General features: G+C 48.8%; 1 protein-coding gene across 2 annotated transcripts in view; it reads right to left on the reverse strand.

The window, feature by feature from the left end:
• Positions 1-4421: 4421 nt before the first annotated feature.
• Positions 4422-25761, reverse strand: part of RASSF5 (Ras association domain family member 5) — a 69687-nt gene continuing 48347 nt past the window's right edge. For both annotated transcript variants that reach the window (XM_019752477.2, XM_019752478.2), the window contains 4 exons: positions 10296-10406; positions 8955-9252; positions 8327-8442; positions 4422-6772 (listed from right to left, as the gene is read on the reverse strand). In XM_019752477.2, the coding sequence (XP_019608036.2) occupies positions 6620-6772; positions 8327-8442; positions 8955-9252; positions 10296-10406 (678 nt within the window). In that variant the 3' untranslated portion in view covers positions 4422-6619. The remainder of the gene's footprint in view (positions 6773-8326; positions 8443-8954; positions 9253-10295; positions 10407-25761) is intronic.

The following is a 25761-nucleotide window of genomic DNA, read 5'->3' on the forward strand; positions in this document are numbered from 1 at the left end:
CTGCATTGGCTTGGTGAATTCCACTCATGCCACCCTGATGACTCCCCGGGACCCCTGACCCACCCAACTCGCACAACATCAGAGGCTCTTTCGGCAGTAGGTAGCTGGCCTTGGCTGGCACTGCAGTCTTTCTTTAAAAATATCGCAGAGGAGAACCAAGATGGCGTGGTAGGTAAATGCTGTGCTTACCTTCGCTCACAACCACATCAAAATTACAACTAATCTAGAAAACAACCATTATTGAGAATTGTCTAATCAAGCTGAACTGAAGCCTTTCAACTAATGATGCGCAGAAGAAGCCACCTCCAGACTGGTGGGAGGGGTAGAGACGCGGAACTGGCTGGTCCCACACCCATGTGTGACCATGAAAGATCAGGAGGGATATTTTGGCTGTGGAGTTCCCTTCCCATCCCCCAGAGGAGCGAGAGGTCCCAGCCCCACCCCAGCCCAGTGTTCCAGTGCCAGGGAAAGAAGTCCCCATAATTTCTGGTTGTGAAAACCAGCGGAGATTGTGACTGAGTGAGACTAAGTGTGACTGTACTCACAAGTGCTCCTCTAAAAGGGACAATGCATGGACTTACCCACCAATGGAATCACTTGTTCTGAGCTGGGACCTCTTGCTCCACTGGACCAGCAGCTGGAAGGCAGCAGGGACATACAGATTGTTCCCCACCCCCCCTTGTCTGGCTTGGGACAGGGGCTGGAGAGGCGGTTTTCTCCTGGATGGGGAGCTGGCGGAAGCTATTCTTTCTTTGCTGAGGCTTTCCTGCATGTGGATGCAGGCAGCTGCCATATCTGAGTCTCTGCCATTTGTTTGCCACGCCCTGGCGATTGGAGACCCAGCCCTGCCCAACTTTCAGGCATACCCAGGCTGCTTCCAGGGGCTTTTTTGTGCAGACCACCTGCCTTGGCTTAAGCTGCAGAGTTTCCTAGAGTAACTGAAAGTTTTGTGGAATCCAGACAAGCAGCATTTGGCTTGAGTGTGTCCTGTACCTCTGGCTAAGCAGCCCTAAGTGTGGCACTAGTGGCAGCCAGCCTTGGTTTGTGGCTTGGCCTCTCAAGGTGTTTCCAAGCATGGCATGGGTGGCAGCCATCTGCAGATTTCTTTGTGGCTCCTGCCAGGTGGCCCTGTGTTGGGCATGGGCTGTGGCTGAACTTGACCTAAAGCAGATCCCCTCCAAGGTGGTCCTGGGGCTGGCGTCCCCAGTGTCCAGCTTTGAAATGAGCTGGAGCATTACCCAGCCTCCTCCAAGTATGACACAGCCAAGGGGTGGATTGGGCAGGTACCAGAGTCCTGCTGAAGCAGATCCTGCTCTGTAGGGTCAGCCCCTGCACAACAACCCTTCCACTGTAGGTCAAGGCCAGTCCTCACAACCAGTGAGCCCTAGGGTCAGTCCCTCTCATTGATGTGCAATTATCAACTGAGGCTCAACTACAAGAGGAGGGCACACACAACCCACACAAGGGACACACCTGGAGTGTGTGGCTCAGGTGACCAGAAAGACTGCACCACTGAAGACCACAGCACACCTACTAAGGCCACTCTATTAAGACCAGAAGACAGAGCAGCCCTACCTAATACATAGAAACAAATACAGGGAGGCAACCAAAATGGGGAGACAAAGAAACATGTCTGAAATAAAAGAACAGAACAAAACTCCAGAAAAAGAACTAAGCAAAATGGAAATGAGCAACTTATCAGATGCAGAGTTCTAAACACTGGTTATAAGAATGATCAGTGACCTCAGGGAGAACTTCAACAGAGAGATAGGAAGCACGACAATGGAGATGGAAACCGTGAAAAAGAACCAGTCAGAAATAAAGGATACAATAATGGAAATGAAGACTATATTACAGGGAATCAACAATAGATTATATAAAGCAGAGGATCCAAACCACAATATAGAAGATAAGGTAGCAGAAAACACCCAACCAGAGCAGCAAAAAGAAAAAAGAATCCAAAAAACTGAGGAGGGTTTAAGGTGCCTCTGGGACAACATCAAGCGTACCAATATTCGCATTATAGGGATGCCAGAAGAAGAGAGAAAGCAAGGATTTGAAAATCTATTTGAAGAAATAATGACAGAAAACTTCCCTGACCTGGTGAAGGCAATAGATATACAAGCCCAGGAAGCGCAGAGAATCCCAAACAAGATGAACCCAAAGAGGCCAACACCGAGACACATCATAATTAAAATGCCAAAGGTTAAAGACAAAAAGAGAATCTTAAAAGCAGCAAGAAAAAAGCAGTTAGTTATCTACAAGGGAGTGTTCATAAGAATGTCCCCTCATTTCTCAACAGAAACTTTGTAGGCCAGAATGGATTGGCAGGAAATATTCAAAGTGATGAAAAGCAGGGACCTACAACCAAGATTACTCTACCCAGCAAAGTTATCATTTAGAATTGAAGGACAGATAAGGAGCTTCCCAGACAAGAAAAAGCTGAAGGAGTCTGTCACCACCAAACCAGCATTACAAGGAATCTTAGAGGGACTTCTTTAACATGGAAGGGGGGGTTAAGGATGTGTGAGAGGGGAAAGGATTAAGAAGTACAAGTTTGTTGTCATACAGTAGTCATGGGGATGTAGGGTACAGCATAAGGAATATAGTCAATAACATTGTAATAACCATGTATTGTGCATAGGAATGAGGTTGGGGGCAGGGTGAAAAAGGTGAAGGTATTAAGAAATACAAATCGGTAATTACAAAATAGTCATGGGGATGTAAAGTAAAGCATAGGGAATATAATCAATAATATGATAAAAACTGTATAGTGCCAGATTGACCTAGTTAGGGGGATAATTTCCTAAATTATATAAATGTCTAACCACTGTGCTGTACACTTGAAACTAATATAAAATAATAGTGAATATCAATTCTAATTGAAAAATTTAAAAAGGGGAGAAAAGATCAATTATTGTGATAGTGTAGTAGTATCAGATGGTTGCTGGATTTATCATGGTGATCACTTCTTTAGCAGAGGGAATATAATCAGTAATGTGGTAATAACACTGCATACAGCTAGGTGGGTACTGTTGAATAACTATGATGTATACCTGAAACGAATATAATATTGTATGTTAGCTGTATATAAATTTAAAAATCTTTTTTTAAAATGGGTAGAGAACTGAACAGATATTTCTCCAAAGAGGACATATGGATGGCCAATAGACATATGAAAACTGCTCAACATCATTAATCATCAGAGAAATGCAAATTAAAACCACAATGAGATACCACCTCAGTCCTGTCAGGGTGGCTATCATCAATAAATCAACAAACAAGTGTTAGCGAGGGTATGGAGGAAGGGAACTCTTGTTCACTGCTGGTAGGATTGCAAACTGGTGTATCCACTATGGAAAACAGTATGGTGATTCCTCAAAAAATTAAAAATAGAACTACCTGTGGCCCAATAATTCTACTTGTGGGTATTTATCTGAAGAAATCCAAAACAGTAATTTGAAATGATATATGCACCCCTGTGTTCATTGCAGTGTTATTTACAATAGTGAAGATATGGCAGCCATCTAAGTGCCCATCAATGGATGATTAGATAAAGAATATGTGGTACATTTATACAACTGAATATTACTTGGCCTCAAAAAAGAATAAAATCTTACCATTTGTGACAACATGGATGGATCTAGAGGTGAAATAAGTCAGACAGAGAAAGACAAATACATAATATTTCACTTATATGTGAAATCTAAAGAACAAAATAAATGAACAAACCAAACAGAAACAGATTCATAGATAAAGAAAACAAATGGAAGGTTGTCCATGGGAGATAGGTGAAAATGTGAAGGGGAACAAGAGGTACAAACTTCCAGTTATCAAATAAATAAGCCGTGGGGATGTAATTTACAGCACAAACACAGTAGTCAACAATAGTATTATAAAAACTTTGTACAGTGACAGAGAGCACTAGACTTATTGGGGTGATCACTTCATAAGGTATATACATGTTGAATAACTATGTAGTACACCTGAAACCAATATAATATTGTGTGTTAACTACACTTGAATAATAATAATAATAAAGAATAAATAGGAAGAAAAAAAGAAGAAGAAAAAATTGGAGAATCCTTGCTTACCTCAGTAGCCTGTCCTGGTGTTTAAGCATGTTTAGCTCCCAAAAGCCCTCTTCTTTTCTAACTCAGTATCTCTTTCTGTAATAGGCCCCCTTTCCTCTCCTGCTCCATGGGGATGTAGAATAGCCAGTCACCGAGGCAGCACCCTCTGGCCCATGCATTTGTAGAGTTTTCTCAAGAATATTTGAACAGTAGCCTTCATGCCTCTCTTTGCTGGCAAAAGAAAATCTGACTGCCAAGAAGGATGCGCTTTTCTTGGTTCCCAGTCTCTCTCCCAGCTCCCAACTTCCATGAGAGGGTGAAGTTCAAGGACGAGGTCACCAGTCTGAATCATTTTTGCAACAAGCTTTTATTACTTTTTTTTTTTTTTAACTCATATAAGAAAGACGTTTAAAGAGAAAATATCCTTAGATGAACACTTACACACTGGCTGACACGACGACAGAAGGCACTACCAGCGGTCATACCCACCTCTGGAGGGAACTTGATCCATACTGTTTTCAGAGGCACGGACCTCAGCTTGGGTCCTGGGTCTAACTGTGCTTTAGATAAAGTCTGAATTTTCTTATAATTTTCTTATTTCATAAACACCCCTATCTCTTTATATATAGCTATTTGCCTTAATGATATATATGTACATGACTTTTTTTTTCTTCTCAAAAATAAAATAGCCACCCCCATCCCCGGGAGGTTCTCAGCAGCATTCACAGCAGTCGCAGCAGGAGCCGTGCCTTCTATTCATGTAAAGGACATGCAGCATGAAGGAACAGGACTCTCTACCCACTCCCTTTAATATACAGCAGGCAAGAGAGTCTTTAGGGAGGGAAGTGATAAGGCTGAGCATGAGATGGCAGGTCACCAGGGTTTTGTGGTTCCAAAAATCTTTTCAAGCTGCTCGCCTGTCTTGCTTTTGCAGCTCTGAAGACTCGCACAGTTTCTATGACGGGGGATCAGCATTCTTTCTGGGATCCGGGCAGTGTGGACTCAGCAACAGCCAGGGAGGGACCTTCTGAGGCTACACAAAGAAGCTTGGGCTTGAAACCACCCAAAGGGACTTGGGAAGGCCGAGGACGTCGAAGAAATGTTCTCTCAGAGGCTGGGTTGGAAATCGGTCCTGTTCGACAGTTACAAGCCCTCCCTCTGCACTGGACTGTCTTTGCATCCTGGCTACTTGCTTGAGTTGTTTGGCTCGTTTACTTTTAAGTTTGGACCTAAACAAAACTCCAGTACAAATGTAGAGTTGGGAATGTGATCCGCCGTGTCAATGTGGTTTGACATAATTTCCGGGACTCAAAGCACAGGACCTTCATAGGAAGAAGGGCTGTGAGCTCACCCCACACCGGGAGGGAGAGCTCTCCTGGCCTCGTCTCCCACCCTGCCATGGTCCACTTGCTGTCAGGAGCAAACCAGCGGCAGAGCTTTAAGCATGTGCACCCTGCTCCTGTCTCTCTGGAAACAAAAAGGCACTGAGGTCAGCGGGAGGGCCAGCCCCACGCTCACTGAGGGCAATGCCCCGGCTGGCCTGTGCTTCGGAACACAAAGGACTCCAAGTTGACTGAGTTGGATGTTCCCCCTCTGTAATCAAGGCAGCTCCTCTGGCAGCACCTGGAGATTCCACAGTGCCCGTGGGAGGAGGCAGTGCTGGAGGCCCAGGGGAAACCAAGGCAGCCAGGTCCTCCCCTGTTCTCCAGCTGGGGGAAGGCTGAAGACCACTTGGACACATTTCTCGGCAATACTTTTTGGCTTTCTCTGACTGCCTGATTTCCGTACTCAGCAGGAGACTTCTAAAATGGTAAAGAGTTGGTTTCCCCTTAGTGAAAACAGGAGGATGACGGCAATATTAAATTCAAAGTTGTAACTTAAAAACAAACAGTTGGTGACAAAGACGTGGCTAAGTACCTCCCATACGCAGGTGTATATGCCTTTGGGTTTATGTGCACACTTGGGAGATGAGAGCAGGGTCAGGGCAGGCTGCAGCATTTCCGGAAATCTCTGAGCCAACCTCAGCTCCGGTGCTCCAGACTTGAGCATCAGGGGCCCGTAGGCGACAATCTGTTTATGAGCACCGTCCTGCTCTTGGGGGCTTAGCTCAGACCTGCTAAAGGAATATGCTACAACTTTTGACTCATAAATAAAGGTACTGCGGGTAGCAAGAGGGAAATTGAAGCATAAAAGCCAGAGGAATAGCATACATCTCTAACCCCCTTTTTCTTTCTTTGCCGGCTGGTGTGAACAGTTCCAGTCTGGTGACGAGAGAGGCAGCTATTTGGTTTGTGAAAGGCTTGCAGACTGCGAGGGGACAGTGGCTGTCCTTTCACACGAGTGCTGCTCCCTGGCAGTGTGCTGAAGGGCGCTGCACGGCGTGTGCAGGACCCAGCCCCACACACACACCTGTGCCACGTCTGGGACTGCTGGGCGGGCTCAAATGCACCCGCCAGAGGTGTCCTGAGAAAACATGTCTGTTGCAAAATAATAATTAATAATACAAATAAATCCGCGGGCACTGGGAGCAGAGGGAGCCGGGCCGGTTAGCCGGGTTTGCCCTGGGACTCTCTTAAGGCCTCCTGCAGTTTCTGCCTAAACTTGTTGTATTTCTTCTGCACTTGTTGGATTTTGTCTTGCTCCTCCTTTTCCAGGATTGTTAGGAAGTTCTGGAGCTCGGGGATGGAGAAGGCATCCCACTGCGAGACGAGAGGGAGGTGGGGGAGAAACAGAATAGGAGACAGGTTAGAAGTCACCCAAGGGGCCCTGCTGCCTCCATCTTCACACAGCTGCACACAGTCTGCTATGGACTAGACAGGTGCAGTGAATACAGCTTGCATTTTCCATGTCACACAAGCAATGACATTTCACATCCTGGTATTTCATCACCAAGAGGTACTAGTCCATGAGCTATGTTTTTATTGGGAGAATCAATAATGTTAAATATTCTCTCTTGCAGCTGAGATCTTAACAGAGATGCTATGACCGTCCAGGGAGCATGCTGGCCTGTCTCATCCGTCTGCCGGGGTGATCAGAGGCTCCCAACGTGCAGACCCTCAGGATTTGAAGGAGAGCTGGACTTGCACTCAGGAGCCTGGGTCTCAGCCTGACTCCACCATGTGACTTAAAACTCATCACTCCACCCTTCTCATCACCCATGGAATGAGGGTATCTACCCTCCTTGGCTGGCAGAGGAGATAATGAGATAATGTAACCTGCAAAGCTCTGCAGAGCCTGGCTGGCCCAGACCTGCTTGATGGGAACTGCCCTCTCAGGCTGAACCAGAGCTGAGGTCCCTGGGCACCAGGAGTTTCGACTCTTAAGTTCTTTGAGCACAAATGAGAAGTAAGGTTTAGCTGGTGTCATCCCCACATGGCATAAATGAGAAAACTGAAGTCCACAGAGGGAAGGCGCTGTAACCACGGTCGCAGAGCTGTGGCCGCAGAACTAGGTCCAGGACCCAGGTCTCTAAACTCCCAGGCCTGTGAACTTTCCACTGAGCCAGTAGTGTTCATTTTCAGTGGAATAGTTTTTCCAAACAAAATCGTCCACAGACGCCAATATATGAAACAGATGGAAGCAGAACTGCCTGGTTGAAGTGGGGAGAGGGCGCAGATCCCCACCTGCCTAGGTCCCCCAAATCTCCACAGTGACTCCCCCAAGAAGGCTCCCCCAAACCCTAGGCTTCCACTGATAGCAGTGTGACGAACACTGTGAGACATTCCCCTGTTCCTGGTCACATGGCTCCACCTCCCAAGTATCCCAGACCACGGGGAACACCTGGCTGGTTTCAGCCCAGTTTATACCAGCAGCCTGGATCATTCCCTCTGCGGGGTGTGCAGTCAGTTTTTAAGAAACAAGGAGAGACAAATGGCTCAAAATTACCCATGCCCAGTGGAACCCAGAGATGGCGCTTGCTGGGCCTCAGGCCTCCCTGGAGCAAAGCAACCTGGGCTGAACCCAAGGCGTTTCTTGGTCTCCCTCCACTCTGAGTTTTCAGAAATAAAGCACATGAAATCTCTTTCCACAGGCCTGGCCAGACACAGGCCCTGACTTGCCACCCCAGGGTGCTGACAATCCTGGATTAAACACAGAACCCAGGCCCAGCACTTACCCAACTCAACTTTCTCAAGTCGTTTTCCTGCTGCCATATGGCCCCACATATGTGGGGCAGGGAGGGTAGTGCCCACCTGTACCCACCCACTGTGCCAAGAGGGCTGCGTTTGCACACCAGCAAAGGGGCCCAGGCCTACCTCCACATCTCCAGTCTCATTCTCCTTTAGCACAAAGCTGAGCACATTCGTGTCAGGCCCAGCGAGTAAGCGCAGGTAGAGGGGGCAGTCAGTAACAGCGAGCTTCTGGAAGAGCACTGCAAACCAAGAGAGGGGCTGAGGGCTCGTCTGGGGAAAAGGGGGGCAGGGCCCGGGATGGGTGGCACAGACTGGACATACAGAGGTGGGGTGGTTATAACTGGAGGTAGCTGTCCTTTCAATCTAAGGGAATGAACCTGACAAGAATAAAAAGGGAAATAACCTTTATCTTTGGTGATTATTTAGAGTTTGAAGCACATTTCCATTCACGTCATCTCCCAAAAGATTAGGAGCGGTGGGGAGGATTCTCTCCCATTCCACAGATTAGGAAGTGGGGGCCCAGGGTGTGGTTTTCCTGAAGTCACATGGACTGAGGGGCACAGTGAGTGACACGAGCTCCATGTCCAACTCTTGGCACAGAATGCGATGTGCCCTTCCACAGAGCTGATGCCACACGGATGGCCTCACTGTGGTACCCGGAGAGAGCCATTCCTCCCTCCAGGCCTGGTGGGTTAGTAGGGGGCACAAAATTGGGGAGGTGGTTTCTGGGTGGGAGCTTGCGTTCTCATACCTTGTCCGTCCTTGTGTATCTGCTTGAAAAGTGCAAACTTCTGTGGATTGTCCACGACCATGAACTTCTTGAGCAGCCCCTGGATGACCTCACTCACGGTGGTGGTGCTGCTGATGTGTAGCTGCTTGATGGCATCGAGCGGCAGGTAGAAGGACGTCCGCTTGTCCGTGGTGGCCGCCAGATTCACTTCCTTGATGGCGTCATAGATGGACTGGGGCCGGATGCCGGCAGGCACCGTCACAGGACGCAGAAGTTTCAAATGCACTTTGATGAAACCTGTGTAGGTGCCGTCTTCACTCTGCCAGTGGGGGGATGTCACATGGGGGGCAGGATGGGTCTGTTTTGCACGATCCTATCTGCCACTCAGGCCACCCTGAGGGCGGGCCCTCTCTAACAGGTGAGGGCAGTGCCACCCCACCTGTCTCCCCGAGTTCCTTCTGGGGGTGCTTGAGGGGCAGAGACACCTTTCCCCCCACTGGACCAGGGGAAGGCCCACAGTATCTAGCTACCAGAGAGGACACGGGCTACTGTGGCTGTCCTTCCCGGGAGACTCAGGCGGCCTACCCCAAATCTATCACCAGACAGACGCCGATTGCCTTAGGTGAGTTCCCACTCTAAGAGGCAGGGTCTGGAGTGGCCTCTTTCCAGAAACCAGCAGCCCATCTGTGACGGGATTTTCTGGCGCCTCATTTGGCTGAAGCCCCAAAGAGCCAGTTGCTGCCAGCCACCAGCAGGGGGCAGGGCCTCTCTTCCCCACTGAAGAGGGCCGTTCTGAACCTGGTACAAAGTGGGTGCCTGCCCCTCTGAGCTCTGCACAACCTAAGGAAGCTTCCCCCAGACACAGGCTGTACCTGTGCAACCACCTAGACGGGTAGAAACAGGAGCTGGTAATGCCCGTCCAGGGCTTCCTGGAGGCAAGCAAAGCCAGACTCTTGGCCGTTGTATATCATTTAATTCTCACGAGAACTTTGACAAAAGGGCATTTCACCACTATTTTACATTGAGGCTCAGAGAAGTTAAGAAACTTTCTCAAAGTCACAAGGGGAAAAGGGGAAGAGCCAGAGACTGAATCTGTATGTTCCTCTAAAGCCCATTCTGTTTCCCTAAAGCACAGGAAGCCCTGGCAGCCCAGGCTATCCGCCTTCTACAACCCCTGAGGCCTCCAGAGGCCCAAAGAAAGGGGACCTCAAGGGGGTAGCCCCAGAATCCAGAGAGACAGCGGAGGAGCCAGACAGGAAGAGGGTGTGGAGCCGGGGGTGGGGTGGGCATGGGGTGGGCATGGGGTGATAGGAGGTAGGGGTGGGGGGCTGAGGGGAGGACGGGGTGGGCAGGCCTGCTCACCAGTTTCATGCCCAGGCAGTTTTTCTCCCGGCTGTTGTAGCTGGCAATCTTCTGCTTGATCTCCTGCAGTGTGGGCGGGCGCCTCGGCTCCTCTGCGGGTTTACAGACATTCTGGAACAGACACAGAAATGAAGGTGGGTGTACAATGGTTCTCAGGATGCCAAGGGGAATGAGCATGCCCTCCCAAATGCCTCTGACTGAGAAGAAGTGAGCAGCAGCCCCACACAGTGACAACAAATTGCAGGACAAATCTATTTGCCAGACCTGGAGCTGCTAAGGTTTCCACTGCAGAGGCAAGAAAAAAGGGACCTCGTGCTTTCTGTCTGTCTGACTGTGGCAGCTAAGACTGAATGGCGGAATATAGGGAAAAACCATGGAGAGATTTTTTGCAACTCAGAAATGACCTTGTAAGCAGGGAAGAGTCTGTTTACTCCAAAGAAGAATCTGAAATATGAGTTTATAAGAGGAGTGTTGGAAAATTACTCCTCTACACCCTTGCCCTCTGATTAATTCCACTTTTAAAAGCTTAAGGGTTAAAACTAATTAAAGGCAAGCCAGTGAGTCTTTTTTTAAAAAAATGAATTGCATGGACTCAGGGCTGGCCATACCTGGGGAAGTAACTTCAGTCTCTCTAAGCCTCAGTCTCCTCACCTGTAAAATGGAAGCAATACCTGCCCCTCAGGTTTGTTGTGAGGTCAGTGTGAAAGTGCCCAGCATACAGGCACTGACTATGAACCTGGCGAATCAGCACAGCTGCATTTGCTGACGGAGGGTTGCTAGGGAAAAGATGCTTTTAGATGCTTATGGCAGATACAAAGAAATGCAAGCCATGGTCCATCTTGGAAGTAACAATAGAGAGCTGGAAACACAGGAAGTACACATAGTGTCAGCATGTGCTGATGGGAAAGACAGTAATTCTCCCAGACCCAGAGGACCAAGGGCACAGGGTCATCAGTTCAGGCCCCATGTCATAATAAGAAGTAAATAGTATATATTTGTCAAATGAATGAAGTGCTGGAGGCAGGGGGCTGTGGCCCTCTATGATAATTGAGGTGATAAACCTCCTTTACTGGGGCAGAAGGACAATCACTGTTAACTTAACACCCTCTCTGTGCAGGCACTTGGCATATATTAATCTCATTTAATTCTCACAAACCAAAACTCGGTGATATAGAATTTATTACCCCATTTTACAAGTGAAACAACTGAGACTAAAAGTTCAGTATCTTGCCTAAAGTCCACAGTCAGCGTGTGCAGAACTAAAAGGAAATTCCAGGTGTGTTCTGTTGTGTTCTTCCTATAACATCATGATTTATTCTCATTGTTTCTCCTGGTGCTCCCCTCCTGTCCACCGCCCAGGGAAGGGAAGGGAAGCACAGAGCTGAGGAGATGGAGGTCAATGTCCTTCACACTTTGGAAGGATTTCAGGGGTGAATTCTGGGGTCAAAGCAACTCTGTCCTTTGGTCAATCCTCTGGATTTCTCTCAAGTTCATTGCTACCCACCTTCCCAGTTTTGTCTTGATGCTATCTGCGTGTGGATGGGAGTGCAGGAGCCACAGTTTGGGGGGATAAATAGGTTAGTTGGTCAAAACCCACACAGAATTTGCCTGATCTCAGGGCGGGTCAGGATTCTCTTTCAGCAAAAGAGAAAACTGAGGCCCAGAGGGGTGGGAGACTGTATTCCCTAGCCTGCCTCTCTAACACCATCCAACACTGTCCAGGGGTGTCTGGTTTGGGTGGGGGATTTCACAGCCACCCTGCCATCACACACCACCCAGTCGAACACAAAGGGTACCCACAGCAGATCCTGCCCTGGCCTTCCTCCCTTCAGGAAACCTGCCTGTGGGACACACGTCACACTCAGCAGTATGCCATCACTTCCTCCTCCTACTTTCTAATCCCACAGAAGCAATAAAATGTCAAATTCTGTGGCTGCCAGAGAGTACTGGTGTGGCCTCCCACCCCGCAGCATGGTGAGTCGACCTCCCTTTTCCATCACAGCATCTTCCCTTGGCCTGTCTGCTCCCCTCTGTACTTTTCCTCCAGGATCCTGATAATAACAGCACTGTGCTAGGTACTTTCACATACCTTGTCTTACATACTATGTATCTTATTTCTATTTTACAGATTACAAAACTGAGGCTCAGAGAGTTTAAAAAACATGCCTGTGGTCCCACTGCTAGTAAATGGATAAGTAGGGCCAAGAACCAAGTCCATCTAAGTCTACAGCCCATGTTCTTCTCAATTCACCTTGTGTCCGCCCTAGGACAGTGCTTCTGCTGAAGGGGCTGGCCCACCACTCTAACGATCACTGAAATTCCAAGCAACCAGACTAAGATGAGCAGCTGCTAAACCAAGGCCTGTAAATTATGTGACCTGTGAAATCCTCATCCAAGACGTATAGGATCAGTGTGTCAGGCCCAGAGACCTCAGGGGCACCACGTCACCTGCAAAGATGGCAAGGAGGAACTTCTAACTTCTGGAATGAGATGCAGTTGCCAGGATGTAGGGCCCACCCTTTTCCTAGGTGGCCACTCAGGTCTCTGGAACTGGACCTTGATTCCGTTGAAGACCACCCAAAGTGAAGCCCTCCCCAGGACATATCCCATTTGCTTGAGGTGAGTAGCAAGTGGTATGAGCTTCACAGACTGTCTTTATTCACTGTCAACTCAGGGACCCTCACAACAGAGCTTCTCAGAGCTTGACTCTTCCCTCTGAATAGCTCCTGGAGGCCCCACCCCCAGCCCATACCCTGCTGGGAACATCTCTATGGGAACTCGCCTGACCCTGTCTGCCCTCTGGGAGCTTCCAGTCAAAAAGACCAGTGTCCTGTTGTTATTATGTACGCTGTTCTGTCCATCTCTGAAGCACGCAGGATGTCACTCCTCAAGAGTGAATGGCTTTCTCATGTTCATCTACATAAAAGAGTTAAGGGATGGGAAGAACACTCTAGAAGCTCCTGGAAGGTCTCTCACAGTTTTCAACTGAGCTACAGCCATTTCCCTGTAAGAAAAGGCAGCTGTGTCCTAGCTTTCAAAGGCCAGTATTCCAGGCCTGGTTTTGAATACAGCAAGAGTCAGAGATGCCTTAACCCATGGTTTCGTCTTCTTCCTGTTCCCCTTTCCTTCAGGAGGTAAACCATCTCTTCTCCCCCGTTCCCACCACAAACCTGGGGGAATGACACAAGTGGCTATGGGAACCCCTTCTAGGACTGACGCAGAAGACAGCCAGCCAGACCTCAACACACCGTCTGGCAGTGCCAGCAGCCCTGTGTGGCCAACACGTCAAGCGCCACACCCTGGGATGTCAGCACCCAGGGCTGCGCTGGCTGCTGCCCACACCAAATCTGGCAGACAAAGTCTGACCCATGGACTAAATGAATCACCTCCCAAAGCAGGCCAGCCAATCGGCCAGCCAGCCACAGCCATGGGGCCCACCAGTCCTTTCCCACCCAAGGGATGGTAGAGAATCTGGACGAGTGGTTGGTAAATGAGGCTGCGTGTGGAATCATGTGGGAGAGCTCCAGAAACACAGCACCTGGCTCCCTCCTGGCAAGTCTGATTTAATTGGTCTGGGGCGCAGCCTGGGCGTAAGGATTTAAAGCATCCCCCAGGTGATGTGCAGAAATGGTTGAAAAGAATAATATAGACAATTCACAGGCAATTTTAACCCTCAAGGGCCCCATCCAGCTGCATAGACCCACAGACGTGTACTGCCCCCAAGGCTTCAACTAAAGGCAGTGTCTGCTGTGTGAACAAGAGCAATACTATAGTAATCTCTAGAGAATAAGGCAGGACCCCAGTTTCCATTCACCTGCCAGATTCTCCCAGTCCTCAAAGTGAAAGATGTGTATCCGTCCATAGGCACAAAGCTAGGAACCAGGTGGACAGAGATTTGTCTCTTGGGGTGGGTCACGATGGACACAGAATGGGGAACTCACTCTGTTATGATTTAACAAACATAGGCTTTGGCCTGTGACATCACTCCTCAGGGTTTGCACATCTTGGCGCATCTGACATGGAATTCACTTGCTCGGATGAAGCCCTGGTGCTGGTGGCAGACGGTGTAGCTGTTCCCAATGCCCCCAGCATGTCCAGGGCGCTGGGGAAAACCAGATGTGTGCTCACATGTCCTAAGCCACGGAAAGGGCTGTTCCTCTCTTAGCTCTCAAGGTTATTGGGGTACAGCCAAGTGAAGAGGCTGGGTACTAGGGGTCAGGGCACAGATGTCTCTCACAGTGATTCTCAAACTTTCCTATTAAAACACCCTTCACACAAAATAAAGAGCCCCATGCCCCTGTGGTCTGGGGCCTATCTCCACGCAGATTTCCCCTGAGTTGAATTTTACTTTATTTAACAAAAAACAACAATAACAACAAAAACCCCACAACATTTGTTAATTATTTATTCTAATCAATGACATACGTAAAGTCTTAATTTTGGTCACTGGGAAGCGACCCAATGATCTGGGAAGCAGAGGCGCTGAGCGAATCCTGTGGCTTGTAGTATCCCCAGGTGGGCACAGGGCAGTCCAAGAACGTTCCAGCAATGAGGGGACCCCCCACCCGCAGGGTGAGGAATGGGCCAAGCAGACTGTGTCCCACCCTCAGTGCTGGAGCCATCAGATATACCTCCATGCCTACTTTTTCTTTCACACAAAGCTAATTTTTGCCAGAAATTCCAATCTCCTTCTATTGGAACTTGTCAGCGTCTCCTTGCCACATGCTGATTTTGTCATATCACTCCTGTCTGCTCATCTCTAGAGCCTTCATCTGTCCAGGCCTCTCTGGCCATCCCAGTCCTGACTGGCGACGACGATGACCCTTATTCTTATTTACTGGCTAACTCTGTGCCCGGCACTGTTCTACTCAGCATGTATTCGCTCATTTCGTCCTCACCAAAGGTTTATGAGGAAGGTACTATCATTATGCTGGAAACTGAGCCCAAGCAAGATGAAAACTAACCTACATCTAAAGCGAACACTATACTCTCTGTCACTTAAATAAGCATCTACTTATATTAACCTCCAAATAGGCCACCCGTCTTGGTTTTTCTTCCCAACTAGACTGAAGCTCCTTAATGACTTACACCGTACTTGTATTTCTTCTCCATGTCCGGTGGCACTGAGCGTGAAACAGATAATAAATACCTGCTCAAGAATCTTCAGTGGTTCCCCATGGTCTATAGAGGATAAAAAGACCTTACTTTCTCCAGGACTTACAGTGCAGTGAGTCTTGGCTTTCCATTTGGACTGAGTTCTGTGGGAGAAGCCCCTATGCCTGTCTCGCCCACCGGGACATCCTAGAGCCTAGTTCCTGTTTGGCAATTAGTAGAGGCTCAGGTAACACCTACAGGATGAACCTAAGCATGTGCTTGGGTTCTGACCCGCGTTACTAAGGGATCTTGAGAAAGTCAGATAACCTCTTTGAGCCTCAGTTTCTTCACTTATACATTTGGGATGAAAATCCTTTATTGCCTCATAGGATTAATGCAAAGGTAAAACAACATGAGACAATGGGTACAAAAGTGTTTTGGAAATGACCAAACCCACCCAAATGCATGTATTGTTACTATCATTCCAGGCATACGAAGTCCGACCCCTGTGAGCCAATCTCCTTTTTCCCTTTTCGTGAGCACTTATTCTGGATTGGTCCACATGCCATAGAGTTTCTTCATTCTTTTATCTACAACAGTGGTTGGCAAACATTTTCTGGATGGGGCCAAATAATAAATACTTTAGGCTTTGCAGGCCATACAGTCTCTGTCGTAGCTACTCAACGCTGCCATCATAGCACAAAGCAGGCATAGGATAAGTTTGGCTGTTTCAGTAAAACTTTATTGAGGGCATCTGGTCTCTGGGCCATAGCTTGCCCACCTCTCTCTACATCACTGTTTGTACAGTTTCTTCTGTACACACAGCCCCCATCTCCCCCCAGTTCTGTCTTCTCTGTGTAGTTTCCTGATGAAATGACATAGCAATCTCCTCATTCTCTGGTCTCCTAATACATTAGATCCCCGACATTCTAATTCCCAAATGGAGACAGGTATGTACAGGTTTCTTCTAGTCCCAGCGCTTTTCTTCTGAATCATACTTCTACCAAGTGTCCTGTTTCCTGTGTATTTCCTCATACTTTCAGTTGATGGGCCTTTTGTAACATCATTCCCACTTAATGGACACTTTTCACAAGCAGACAAAGGCTTTATCACTTCACGGGAGTTCTGTTTATTCTCTTCCCTTCTCCAATGAGGAGGCAATAAGCTGGCTCAGGAAGGGGTGTGGGTGGGTAGCTAGGCTCACTCACTAGCTCAGGGACTCACCCCCAAACAGAAGCCTCAGATTCCTGCCATAGCAAAGCCACAAATTACTAAATGCCATGGACCTCTGCAGCTGCTTGCTAATGTTAAATCCACTACTGCCAGGACCTATGAAGGTGCCTTCATAGCCTACACGGCTACGTGTAATTATGTGCTGTCTTTTATTATGTAATTATTTAATAATAATTAACACATGTTAAATCCATCTCCCCAATTAGATGCTCCCTGGAGGGAGAAAGACACGAGGGCTGATGACTGTGCTTCTTTTGTGCCCCCTTGTGGGACCTGGCTGAGCACTGCACTCACCTCCAAAGAGGTGTCAGATAAAATCCTGTTCATAGGGTGGTAGGGAGAGGGCAGAGCAGCCGGGGTTATTCCCAGGCCAGAACCCAGCCATGGACACCAGTCAGGGCCAGGAGCACCTCCCACTGACCTGTACCCAGAGGGGCTGGTGCTAGAAGGCGCGGGCTGCAAGAGGCTGCAGACCTTGGCTGGAAGCCAGCCCTATGGCAGCTCCTTGCCATTTCCTGGTGAGAACACATGCAAGACCATCAAATGACCTGTCACCTCTGGGGAGTCACTTCCCCTCTCAGGGCCTCAGTTTCCTCATCTGGGAAATCATGAAGTGAGACCAGAGAACCTCTACAGCCCCTTTGCAGCTCTAAGATTTGACATACAAGATACGGTGGTTTCTTTCATCACTGCTTCCTCTTCCATTTCAGAGAACTGGGTGTGGGGCTGGGGGCCTCTTGGAGGATAGTCAGGCTTGTCCGAATTGCAGAGTGATAACTATTCTAAAACAGCACTAAGGTCAGTTCTAACCTCTGCAACTCTGTCTCATGACTCATCACTTGCTTTCTCTGCTCATCAACAAGACCCCATCTGAGCTGAGCTCAAGTTGGTCTGTACCTCATACAATTCAAGAAAACAAAACAAAAACTACCCAGGAAGCCATTTACCATGAGCCTTTGCCACATTTCCTCTTTCTTAGCTCTTAGCAAATCTGTCAGCAGTAATTCTCTTGCGCCTTGAGTGGAAACCTCTCCGGACCTGTGTCGGGTAGGAGAGCCTTTATGGCATGACAATGACCATCTGTAGGCCCCTTCCACGCAGTCCTGCAGCCCGATAGCTGGGCAGGCCCCTAACACCTGGTGTTTCTAGCAGGCCTGTCCTGAATGGGAACCTCTGAAGGAGAGGGCAGACACCCAGCAGACTGGGTTGGGTTTGGAATGCCCTGCTCAATGCGCGAACCATATTCAGGCTCATCGGTCCCTCTGTGATGGGCTCAACCAGTGGGAAAAAGGAAGCCCATGGGGCCTCACCACAGGGTCCCCTCCCAGGTCCAGAAGGGCCTGTGCTCTGGATGGCTTCCCCAGCCGCACCCCTGGTAGTGAAGGGTTGATTCCCACAGGTCCCTCCGTGGGGCTGTTCAATGTCCCAGAAATAAAAGGTTGGAAACTCCTGAACTGTGTTCTCTGATAGGCTATTCCCAGCAGAGGAAGGAGGGAAGGGGCTTCAGCGTGGAGCCCCCTGTACATGCAGAACCTTGTGGAATTGGAGCTGCTTTTGGGGGATGTAGAGGGGAAATAAAGGAGAGGGAGATTTGAGAAACTGGAAAGAGATTAAAAACAAAAATGTAGAGCAGATGATCAGTGTAGACAGTCAGTCAACAGTATGGATTGAGCTTGTAGGTTGAGGACAGTGAAAGGCACCTTGGGACATGAAACAGATGGGGTGTGGTCCCTGTCCTTGGGAGCCCACAGGTTATCTGAGGAGGGAAGACACACACACATACTAAGAAACACCAGAACAAGCACAGTGCAGTCTGGGACAGACTCAGCAGCTGTCTAGCCAGCCCAGAGCAGCAACGTGTGTATGGCTGTGACGTCAGCGGACTCTCCCGGCTGCCAGCAGGTGTCCCTCCTTCCTTTAGGGGACATCTCAGTCTACAAGCAGGAGCAGGTCATCTGGGGTGAGTCAGGAGCAGGGAGGAGGCCTGCGGCTTTGGAGCTACAGTGACTTTGGTTTAAGCCCTGGAATGCCTCATTTTAATAATAAAAATCACCAACAGCCAGACACTGCTCTTAAGACTTCATAGTCACCATCTCATTTAATCCCCAGAATAACTCAGTGCGGGAGGTATATTATTACCCAGAGGCCCTGCTCTTCCCCACGAGACCCTATTGCCCCGCACATCTGGCCGGGCCTTTGGTCTTCTGTGAACTTGGGCAAGTCAGTCTCACCGAGACTCAGATTTCTTTGTGAAATGCAGGTAACAAGGCCTTCTTTATACATTTGTTGTGGAGATGAAATGAGATCACACATCTGGAAGTACTTAGCACAGTGTCTGTACACAGTAAGCACTAGTGTGCCATCATCACCCGTAGTGATGTGCCCGGCAAGGCAAAGGGAAGTTTGGATGGTGGGGATGGACCCAGTACGAGAGTCTTCTTGCCTTGACCTTGATCCCTGACAGGCATTTTAGCCAGGGCCACACTGGCTCTTGTGGGTCCTAAGCATTTTTTTCTTCGGGGCCGTGGGCCCCTTCCTCCATAACAAGTTATTGGGAATTATATTTTGTGATACCATTGGTATAAAGACAAATACATTAGTATCATATATGAAAGTATTCTTCAACCTAAAAGTTCATTTTTTCTCCTGATTTTAAAAGAAATGAAAACTTTTTTTTGCGGGCGCCTAAAGCATTGTGGGCCCCTGGCGTTATAGGCCAACTTTGTCTCATGGATAAGTCGGCAGTGCTTTCAGCTCTTGAGTCCCAGGTAGGGTAACCAACTGTCCCAGTTTGTCTGGGACTGAGAGTTTTCTCAGGATGTAGGATGTTCAGTGCTAAATTCAGGACAGTCCTGGGTAAATCAGCACATTTGGTTACCGTAGCCTCAGGGACCCCCTCGCAGGCCTAGATGGACTCCCTCCCTCTCTTGTTCCCTCTACCATAGGTTCCAGGACAGCACTTGCTCTTCTGTCCTCTGTAAAGCTGCACCCATGTTTTCCTGACACTCCCTTCTCCCCATCCTCCCGCCTGGCTGTGGCCTGTATACAGCTGCCTGAGGTGACCCCGCAGGTTGATCCCAAAGTGTAAGCTTCCCGAGGGCAGAAGCTGCCTTCTTCACTGAGGCAGTGCCCAGAATAGTGCCTGGCACACAGGAGAAGCTCATTAAACATTTGCCTAATGAATTGAATAAAACAGAAAGAAATAGTAAGACACACACATAAACACACACACACACTATCCCCAAATATAGGGAGAAAAAAAGGTTCCAGATTGTATCCAGGTGTCCATGGCTCCTACTTACTGCTGAGACAATAACTGGAAATCAGAAGAGATTCCTGTCCTCTGACTATTTCTGTGAGTAAATGATACAAATACCTTCTATTTCTGTTCTCCCCTCCCCTGAGCCTTCACAAAGCCCCTTTTTAGCTCAGAGGAATAAAGTATGAATCCAGGTAGAGTAGGGTGACACCCATCCTACTGCAATGGCCACTGGGATTTTCCCTTGAGGCATTTTCTCACACCTCCCAGAGTTCCCAGGGCCTGAGGACTTTCTGCATGTTAGTTGTCCTCACTGGTTTCTGTCTCAGGCGGCGTGCCCTCACCCAGCCTCCCCTAGGTCAGCCTCCTTTCAGTGCCCCTGACTCCTGAATCTGACCACTCAGCCTGAAACGTCCTCCGCATCTGAGAGAACTGTCCCCAAGTCCCCACCCCTGGAACTGTCAATCCCCCACTGCAATCTAGAATTCCTGGATTAATTTCCAACAGCATCAGTTCATCAGTTCATCATGGTTTCATGCTCTGCACAGCACTGTTAGTTGTGTACAAGCCTGTCTCCCCATTAGCTCATGAGCACCCTGCAGCCAGGGATTGTGCCTTTCCATCTCTGTATTCCCAAGCGCCCAGAACCAGAGCACTGTGGAGTGAATGAGGGAAGGTGGTGGGCAGGTGGAGTGAGTCTCTCCATCTCTCCTGAGGCTGGACTCGGCTCTTTCAGAACCAATTTAACACGTTGCGTATGGATCACGAGAATTTAAACCCCGCCGTACGCAACGTGTTAAAGAGGATTCCATTGCAAATCATATGTCTGATAAAGGATCGATATCCAGAGTATATAAAGAACCTCTACAACTCAACAACAAAACAAACAACCCACTTAGAAAATGGACAAAGGACTTTAATAGACATTTCTCCAAAGGCGACATACAAATAGCCAATCAGCACATGAAAAGATGTTCAACGTCACCAGTCATTAGAAAAACGCAATCAAAACCACAGTGAGATATCACCTCACATCTACTGGGATGCCTGTTATCAAAAGCACAGAAAATAAGTTTTGGTGAGGATGTGGAGAAAATGGAACCCTATGCACTGCTGGTGAGAATGTAAAATGCTGCGGCTGCTGTGGAAAATGGTATGGAGATTCCTCAAAACATTAGACAAGAATTGCCATATGATCTAGCAATTCTACTTCTCGGTATCTATCCAAAAGACGTAAAAGCAAGGATTCAAATACTGGTACACTCATGTTCATGGCAGCCTTATTCACAGTAGCCAAAAGGTGGAGGAACCCATTCATGGATGATGAATAAATAAATAAAACGTGGCATATACATACAATGAAATATTATTCATCCATGAAGAGGAAGGAAATTCTGACAAATGCTACAACGTGAACCTTGAAGACATTATGCTGAATGAAATTAAACCAGTTACACACAAAAAAAAACCAAAAAAAAAACCCAAATTATTTATGATTCCCTTATATGAGGCACCTAGAGTAATCAAATTTATAGAGACAGAAAGTAGAATAGTGGTTGTCAGGGGCTGTGGGGAGGTGGATAATGGAGAGTTATTGTCTAATGGACACAGAGTTTCAGTTGGGGAAGATGAAAAAGTTCTAGAGATGGATGGTGGTGATGGTTGCACAACAATGTGAATGTACTGAATGCCATAGAACTGTATACTTAAAAAGGGTTAAAATAGTAAATTTGTATGTATCTTTTATTACAATAAAAAAGAAGAGTCCAAGGGCAGGGGAACCTGGAGGCCATGTAACCAGCTGGTCTTATCTGGTTCCCATAAAATTGGGAGCTTCCCTTACATTTTATATTCCAAGCAGTGAGGGGTCAATCCCATTTCTAAGCAAGACAGCCCACTTCACCCCAAGACCTCCAGGAATAGGCTCTTTTCCTAGGCGCAGGTCATCTTCCTGCTAGGTGCTCTGAGAAATGTCTGAACACTAGGGACGATCTGGACAGCCCAGCCCAGCTCAGAGGCGCAGCTGCAGCTAGGTGCCTCCCAGAAGATTCTCCAAAGGGAAGCGCAGGGGCAAAGAAGCCTGGCCTCAGAGGTCTGGAAGGGGCCTCGGGATGAACTGGTCCAATCAGCCACATTCTGAAGCACCCGAGTCTAACAGTGGGGACTTCCCGACTGCGTCAGGTGCTCTCTCTCCACCCTGTCACGGTGGCCACAGCCAAGATCTATGCCCGCCATTCCAACCTCACGCACTTGAAAGAAGTGGCTGCGACAGCCAAAGGTAGATTTGGGGGAACACTGGACCCTGTCTCTTCCTTCTTCTGCAGGCCATAGAGCCATGGTATGCTTTGGAAGTCATCGAGCTGGAAGCTGGGGATTGGCTCACCTTCAGAGCTATTCCCCCTGCCCCCTAAATCATTTCCTCACCCTCACAAGGTGGACCTCACCACACGAGAATGCTCTGCCCATGTGTTCCTCAGCTCCACATAGAATCCCACGTGCTCTGAGAGCCATGGAGTCAAACCCAGAAGACTCACTAGGCCGTGAGAGAGGAGTGACTTTAGGAGTCCAGGTCGTGTGTTATAATTGCAGGCCGTTTCCCGGGCTGGACGGGACATGGGTGCTGTGACTGCAGGAGCACCCTCTCCCACCTCGTGCTGGATCCAGCTCCGGCTGGAGCTCCCCGCAGGACAGGCATTCAGTGCCATAAACGATTCAGGTTTGGAGGAAGTGAGTTACACGTGGAGCCAGTGCCTAGCTCTCAGCATGCCCGCTGCCCACACTTGCTAGGAGGGGAGGGGTGACTCAGGACTGGTGCCAGCAGCCCGGACACAAGCCAGCTGGAGGGAGTACGGTGCTTCTTGGCTCCTTCTGCCTGGAAGCCCCTCCTGTGCCGACAGCTTTGAGGGCTGGGGTGACGCTAGGTGCTGGGGTCCACACATGTCCTCTTGTCACTGTGCTGTCTGCCCACTAATCCCACCCCATACTGGTACTTGGGGATTAATTTGTGACACTAAAACGTGTCTTAGTTGGTTGTTAAATAACTCTGAGCTTTCATGTGTGTGTCCTCACTGTTAAATGGAAACCATATATACTCGAAGTTGTTGTGAGGATTAAATGAGTCTATACAGGTAGAGCACTTAGAACAGGGCCTGACATACATCAAGGCCCAATAATTAACAATTATTATACATTTTAACCTTTCCCAGCAGACCCCTAACTCCAGCCTTTTCTCTGCTCCGTGAACAGGGCCTTGTACCTCCATGCACCCCAATGATGAACCCTGCCTCCCCACGTCAAAATTCAACACCCATCTGCATTTCCCCAAATGGATTTTATTATCCCCGACCTCGGAGTTCTCCAAGGGTTCTCACAGCCAAGTGTTGGGCCCTCCATTTCCACTGGAGGGACAAGTCTTCCCATTTTGTGGAAGGAGAAAGTGCGGTCTAGAGCAGGGAGCATGATTCCTGAGGTCACAGAGAGTGAAAGCTCGGGGCTGGGATCCCAGGCCACATCGGGCTCACTGAGGACCCAGGGCCCCTGAACAGCACACCCCTGTCCGCTCCACCTGGGCCCACTGTAAATGCTCACGCTACTGGGATACCCAACCCGGTATCTTGACTTGCTCAGATTAAAACTGGGAAAGTCAGACAAATAAGAAGTGTGTTGGCTCCTTTCCCTTCAAACTGCCACTCCCCATGGCTGAAAGGCGGACAGAAGAAACCTGTCACAAGAGGCTCTCCTACTTTCTCATATGGGCCCCTCTGCCCCAACTCCCAGGAGGCCTCACTGGAGGAAGGACCAAGTCAGCTCCTGCCAGCAGGTGCCAGGGCCCGGTTGCTTAGTGACCCAGCCCTGCCTGTCCTCATCCTCCAGGGCAAACAGCTGAGCAATCACAGATGGGGTGGAGGGGGCCACTCTGTGTTTGGAAAGTTATCTTTGCATTTTCTGCTTACTCAATGAGACTTTTCTTTTTTGGAGTTACTGGAAAAACCCATTGATTTCACATCCAGAATCTTAGCAAGCTTCCCTTTGAAGCAGTCCTGAGATCAGCTTGTCCTAACGCACTCGGGTACTGTCCTCCAGGGCCTGCTGCCTTGTAGGGCTCTTGTTATTGAGAAGGAAGCCCCAGGCCCACTCCTCCCACAGCAAATGTGCATTAAGTACCTACTATGTGCCACATATGATGAAACAGATAGGGTTTCTCACCCAGAAAATTATAGCCCATCAAAATGAGAGCGAGGAGAAAAAGATATGTGGTGTTTAAGAAGCACAGAAAGAAAGCATCTATGCAACAACCGGAAATATCCTCGACATACCCTGGATTAACCAGCTCCCACATTTGCCTCACAAACCCACACTTTCCCAGCCATGTGTGAGTAGGGAGATTAAACACACCTCCTGTCTCTCCATGTGTTCCAGCCAATGAAGGGAGGGACCCTGCCTCATGCTTTCCATTGCAAAGCTAGCACTTTGCATACCCAGCTCCCATTCGTCATCACATTATGGTGGGGGGTCAGTCCAATGCCACTCTTCACACTGGGGGAGAGCAGATGAGAACGACACGCCGGGCTCATGAACTGGAGGTGGATGAAATGACAATAACAGAGGATGATGACCCCAATTTCCCAAGACTACATAACAGGAAGAAAAAAAAAGGGGGGCTGGATTTCAGCATCAGGAATTGGCTGAATGAGAAAAACAGCTTCTTATGACAGGTTACCAGGATTTGAGATGGGTGGTTTCAGCTTATTTGGAGCCTTTCAAAACTGATCTCACCCAGGATGCCATGTGGAAAGAGCATGTTTTACAGTTGGACAAACATGGGGTGGGGCCCTCGCCCCTGGCTAAGCCCCTTTCATATGTTACCTCACTGAAGGTGCCAAGCCTTTGGCTTGATAGCAGTGGAATTCTACCGGTGTGGTGTGTCAGACACAAGCACTCTGCTGCTACCCTCCCTTCTTTTTGCCTGGAACTGCAGCCCCACATGCAGCGGGGATCCAATCAGCCTGCATTACACGATTAGCCCCTGGACAAGGAAGGTCTGACAAATGGGTTGGAGGAGGGCAGGGTCATAAGCACTGCTTCCCTCGCCCTGGCTGTGATGGTTACATGCAGGCCTGCTTGGAAACAGGGGAATGGCTGTTAACAGCCTCCTCCAGCTCCAGGACTCTCCACCTTTCAGAGGTTAAATTAATCTCCTGCATGCCTCCCAGTGGCTGCTGCAGCTCTGTCATTATCAGTCTTCTGCCAGCCTGTCCCAGCCCCTTGGAGGCTATTAATGCCCATAGTCTTTGAATCTGGGAGCCAGCCCCTCCATCCTCCCTTTCTTGGGAGCTGCCATGGAATCCTGATGAAAGCCTTGTGGCTTCAGGGCAGATGCAGAGTGTATTGCACCTAAGGTCCCTCTGCCCTAGGGCCCCGATGCCAATACTTCATGGATGGGGGAGGGGAGTAACTAGGGTGTGTGGCACAACGTGCTGGGGCCCCTACGGTCTTCAAGTGCAGGGACCACATTTTACCCATGTCTGTGTCCCCCAGCTCTGGTCTCAGTGCTATAAGAAAGTGAAAAACACAATGTTTTGACTGAGGCCGGGTATAGCAGGGTTTTGGATGCTGTATAAAGAGCAGAACCCATGCAGAGCCTTCTCTCTGGGAGTGAAGGCTCTGCTCCTGACAGTAGCCTGCAGGGTACACAGAGGGGGAGAAAGGATGGAAATCAGCTGGGTGACCTCCTGGAGTGACAAGTGACGAGCACCCAACACAGGGCAGGGCGGGGACAAAAAGGAGAAACCTGACATCTGCAACACTGTGGAGGCAGGGCCTACAGCAGCAGACTGGATGAAAGGGAGGAGGGGAGACCCCTGAAGTTTCAAAAGTAGA

Source organism: Rhinolophus sinicus, linkage group LG17 (assembly GCF_036562045.2).
Source record: "Rhinolophus sinicus isolate RSC01 linkage group LG17, ASM3656204v1, whole genome shotgun sequence".
In the NCBI taxonomy this organism is placed as follows: domain Eukaryota; kingdom Metazoa; phylum Chordata; class Mammalia; order Chiroptera; family Rhinolophidae; genus Rhinolophus; species Rhinolophus sinicus.